The sequence below is a fragment of the Carica papaya genome, chromosome 2 (assembly GCF_054855325.1).
Source record: "Carica papaya isolate Zhongbai chromosome 2, ASM5485532v1, whole genome shotgun sequence".
Taxonomy (NCBI): domain Eukaryota; kingdom Viridiplantae; phylum Streptophyta; class Magnoliopsida; order Brassicales; family Caricaceae; genus Carica; species Carica papaya.
This window is the reverse complement of record NC_142310.1, coordinates 27,980,861-27,985,673: the sequence shown is the minus strand read 5'-3', so window position 1 is coordinate 27,985,673 and position 4,813 is coordinate 27,980,861. Positions and strand designations below refer to the sequence as shown.

The 4,813-nt window shown below is 28.6% G+C and overlaps 1 protein-coding gene across 1 annotated transcript; it reads left to right on the top strand.

Moving 5' to 3' along the window:
• The first annotated feature begins 3,252 nt into the window (after positions 1-3,252).
• Positions 3,253-4,075, top strand: LOC148268936 (uncharacterized). The gene has a single exon (XM_088213840.1). It carries the CDS (start codon positions 3,370-3,372, stop codon positions 3,886-3,888), a length of 519 nt encoding a protein of 172 aa, XP_088069966.1. The 5' UTR covers positions 3,253-3,369; the 3' UTR covers positions 3,889-4,075.
• Positions 4,076-4,813: the final 738 nt, after the last annotated feature.

Genomic DNA, 4,813 nt, shown 5'->3' with positions numbered 1-4,813 from the left:
TATGGTTTAGGCCCCCATACCGGACGGGGTATGGGGACGGCCCTGGAATCAAGTTATTAATGTGAATGGTTCACGTGTAGCGGAGACCCCTATGGATCCTCATGGATACTAGTAGGCTGATAAAAGAGAAAAATCTGTTGTCTGATGATTGGAATGCAAAGGTACGATATGTGTGATGTTATAAAGTATGTATGATTTCATGATATTATAATGTTATTATTTTTCTTATGTTGTTTTCATGAAGCTCACCGAGGTAAGTGGACAGTAAAGGGTTTTATTATTGATAAATGAATTTATCATAAATTATACTCCATTTGTTGTTTTTGTTTTTCTACCAACCTTTACTTCTGTGACAGTGAGATAGTGTGATGTCTTTATTGGGCTAGTGTAGCTCATTCCTTATTTAACCATTTCAGATCAGGAGGATTTGGTTCTTGAGCTCGTCCCGCAGGATGACGGCGAGTAGACGCCTAAGGAATTCATAGTTTTATTTATAGCATTCATTACTAGTATTTACCTTAATTAGTTTATTCTTTCATACGTTGAATACGTTTTTGGTTATTGTGTAAGGGATGTTAATCAAAATTTTTATTTCGCTTCTGCACTTAGAATTTTTAATACATACATTTTCTTTTTGATACATAATAATTGCATAGAACAAGAGGAGATGCACTACATGATGATTCTGATAAGGTTAGGAAGGAGACCAACATCAAGTAGAATATTTTCAATGATGCGATCATAAGCTTTTTCTAAATCCACCTTAATGGCCATCTACTTGTTTTTCTCCTGCAGATGTCGCATAGAGTGGACCACTTCTTGTGCAATAATAAGGTTATTCGTGATATTCCTGCCGACTACAAAGCTAGCTTTGGTAGAGCCAACCAAAAAATGCTTAGGTGCTTGAGTCTATTAGCAATGAATTTGTAACGATTTTATGTAACACCGTTAACAAGCTGATCGGATGAAATTCTTTAATAGTCTCTGGTCTAGCAACTTTAGAGATGAGAGTAATAAGGGTTTTGTTGATCTCAGTAGGTAGTTGTTCGCCATTGAAGATATCCTTGATCATTGCACATACCGAGTCGCCTACAATCTCCCATTAGTTCTAGAATAATGTCACATGAAGATCATCCACTCCAGGGGCCTTCAACAGCTGCATACTAAAGTTCGTTAATCTCAAAGTCCAACTGAGCGACCATAGTCACTGTTAACTTCGGGAACAAGCCTCTAATAGGGTATTATGGTATGCGACCCTCTTCGGCCATATAAAGGTTCTTAAAGAAGGTGGAGGCTATTACCTGAAGCTAACCTTCATCGGTACTCCAGTTACCATCATCATCCTTAAGCATACTAATTTTGTTCTTTTTCCTTATAGAGATAGTTTGGGCATGAAAGTATTTGATATTCCTGTTCCCTAGAGAAATTCAATTACATCAAGATTTTTGTTTTCAGAACATCTCTGAAAAATATTACATCGAGATTTTTGTTTCCTTGCCATACTTTAATTGTACCTAACACTTGCTACTTTGACTGTTGCATATAAAACTTTTGAAATCACATTTCATCTTAATATATAATGACCTATCAAGTCTAATACATATATATATATATATAATTTAGTTCTAATTTTATGAAACTTAAAAAATATGTATATAGTCAAAATAATATATATATATATATATATAATAGATAAAACAGAATTAAAATAATAATATTTACAATAATACCTATTTAAAATTTTTAAATATGAAAATAGAATTAAATTCCGAAATTATTTATAGTATTATAAATTTTTGATAATTTATTAATTTTTCACACACACACAGCTACAGTCAATGAGAGATATTAAATTATGTTTATTTTATGTTTTAATTAATTAAAATTAGTTATAATCCAAATCAATGGCATGTGTGAGATTCGAAATTATTTGCTGTCTATTTTCTTTTTAATTATTCCATGTAAGTACCCACTACCATGACTGCTGTATTAAGTATTAATTTCGTATGGATCTACTAGTAAAACAAAAACTATACATTTCATTATTCTAATCTTCAAATCTACCCTCACCAAATACTATATAACCCTCTGAAATTAAAATTTGATCACTATATATATATATTCTTTTTAATCTCACTAATTAATAATGTTTTCATAAAATTATAAACATAGATTATTGAAAAATTAATTACGTGACAAGTTTTACTTATGAAAAATTAATCATATGGATAATTTTGTCTATAGCAAAAAATTAAAGACAAGAGAAGTGTCAAGTTAGTAAATATCTACCATGGTTGTAGGCTTATTGGAAAGTAGTTACATATAGATATAACCAACTAAGAAACCCATACGCAATCCAACCTCAATTAACAATCTTTTTTCTCTTCTCTCTTTAATATATATATATATATATGTTACATATACATATACAATGTGTATATCAACTAAATTATTAGTTTGTTTATTAAAATGTATATTAAAGTTCTTTATTTTCTAAGTTTTCTTTTTTCTTTTTTATATTGATTTAATTATACTAATTAATTATAAAATTATGATTAACATTAATACAGAAGTAATATGATAAAATGTTTATTTTTCTACCAACACAGAATAATTTTTAATTGTTGATTTACTGACTGCTTTTGTTTTCTCCTAAATTTTACTTAGAGTGTCGAGTAATTTTTATATTTTAAAATTTAAATTTATTTATAATGCTTTTGTTTTCTCTTAAATTCTACTAGAGTTTCGAGTAATTTTTACATTTTAAAATTTAAATTTATTTATAATTTTAGTAAACATAAAATGAAAAATGATAATATATTATTTTTTTAATATTATTATTTTTTTTAAATAAATATAAATATTTTTTTTTTATTTACATATTCATCGAGAGTAATATTTTTTTATAAAGAATTTCTCCCTCGTAAATTCATAAAAAAATTAATCGTGTCTTTTTACAAAAATTACTGTAAATGTTACTAATTTTATACAATAATATATAAATTTATTATTCTATATTTTTTATAATATGAATGGTCATATTTTAAAGTAGTAATTTTATTGCAAAACAAATTAGTTCATAATTTTACTTTCTGAGGAAAAATAAAAACTTCAAAAAAAAAAAAAAAGTGAGGAAGGTGTCGCATGTACAATATTTGACCATCATTGTTTGACCACACTTCCAAAACTAGATTTGCTCTCTGCGTGTGTCTGTGCATATATATATATATATATATATATACATGCACACACACACACACACACACACACACACACACACATAATACACATGTATATAGATAGCCCTATAACCTTCTTCATCTCTAGTTTTCTCCATCGCGAGCCAAAAGCCAATTATAAAGCAAGAAGATGAATGGATATTCGAAGATGAAAATGATGAGCAAGCCAAGATCTATGGACATCACAGATCTTCTAACGTTTTCACCACTCCAAAATCCCCAATCGCCCAAAATCAAATCACATCCTCAACAAATCCCAAACCAGATCAAGAACGCCGCCGCCATGGATTCATATTCTTCAGAGCAAGAAGACGAGGATTTCAATACTATTGGAGGCCGGGAGAGGAGAATCAGTACTCCGAGACTGAGTAGGAACAGCTCCGTCTCCTCAGCTTATGCGCTGGGATCAGCGGTGAAGAGAGCATTTTCCATGAGAAGATCTTCGTCTGTGTCGGAAAGGTACTGCAGAATCCATGACCAGTCTGTCACTTTATCATCGCCGTTTGATTATGATGATGAGGAGGAGGAGACAGAAGCAGGATCTGGAGGGACGAAGAAGAAGAAGAAGAAGAAGAAGAAGAAGAAGGAGAAGAAGAATGATAGCAGAGACAAGATCCTTAAAGCCTGCAAAAGACTTTTTGGATTTTGAAATTTGAAGGAGATGATCATGGTGTCTGCTCTGCTACTGTTCGATCTCTGTATTTGTCTTCCTTTTAAACCTCACCTCTCTCCCATTGTTGTTGGGCGGGGTTTTTACTTTTTACAGGTTTTGATATTTATTACTCCATTTTCTTGGTTGTTCTTTTTTTTTTTTTAATGAAAAGATATTTTAGGTATGATTATATATATAGATTAATTGCTTATTTAAAGAAGAATATTTTTCTATAAATTAAAATATCTACTATTTTTACATATTTTTTTAATGCTATTTTTCCACAATAGAAATTATAATTTGATTTTCTTGTACAAATTTATATATTATATAATAAATTATAGATGATGATGTAGTTTATGTTTAAATTGAATAATGTAAAAATTATTTGAAGAAAGAAACAAAATGATTGATATAATGATATGACATTTGCTTGTCTTGTGGGATGATGATGATATGATATGATATATCTTGTAGACACACTATCTTACAAACTTAAGGATCATATCAATATAATTATGTTTACCAGCTTATGAACAGTTTTTAGATATTCATTTATTTTCCTCATAAATTATATATTTTTTTTTATATTCCATTACATCAAATAATTAGGAAAAAACACCCCCCAAAATATATATATATATATATCATTGATAATTAATAAAAATTATTAGGGTATTCTTATATTAACTAAATATAATTGTCAAATACTTTTTAATTTAAATGGTATAATATTTTTATCGTATAATTAAAAATATTACAATAATTCATTACAACACCAATCTATTTTATAAATTTTTTGGATACATTTTTTTAAATTATTAAAAAATAATTTAAGACCGGTAAAAATCATACACTCCGTAGAATATGAGCAAAAAATATAGATAATTATCTAGAATATATCGTATCACTAGATATATTA

Coding starts and splice junctions, on each gene's coding strand:
- LOC148268936 (XM_088213840.1), top strand. CDS start 3,370: ATGAATGGATATTCGAAGATGAAAATGATGAGCAAGCCAAGATCTATG.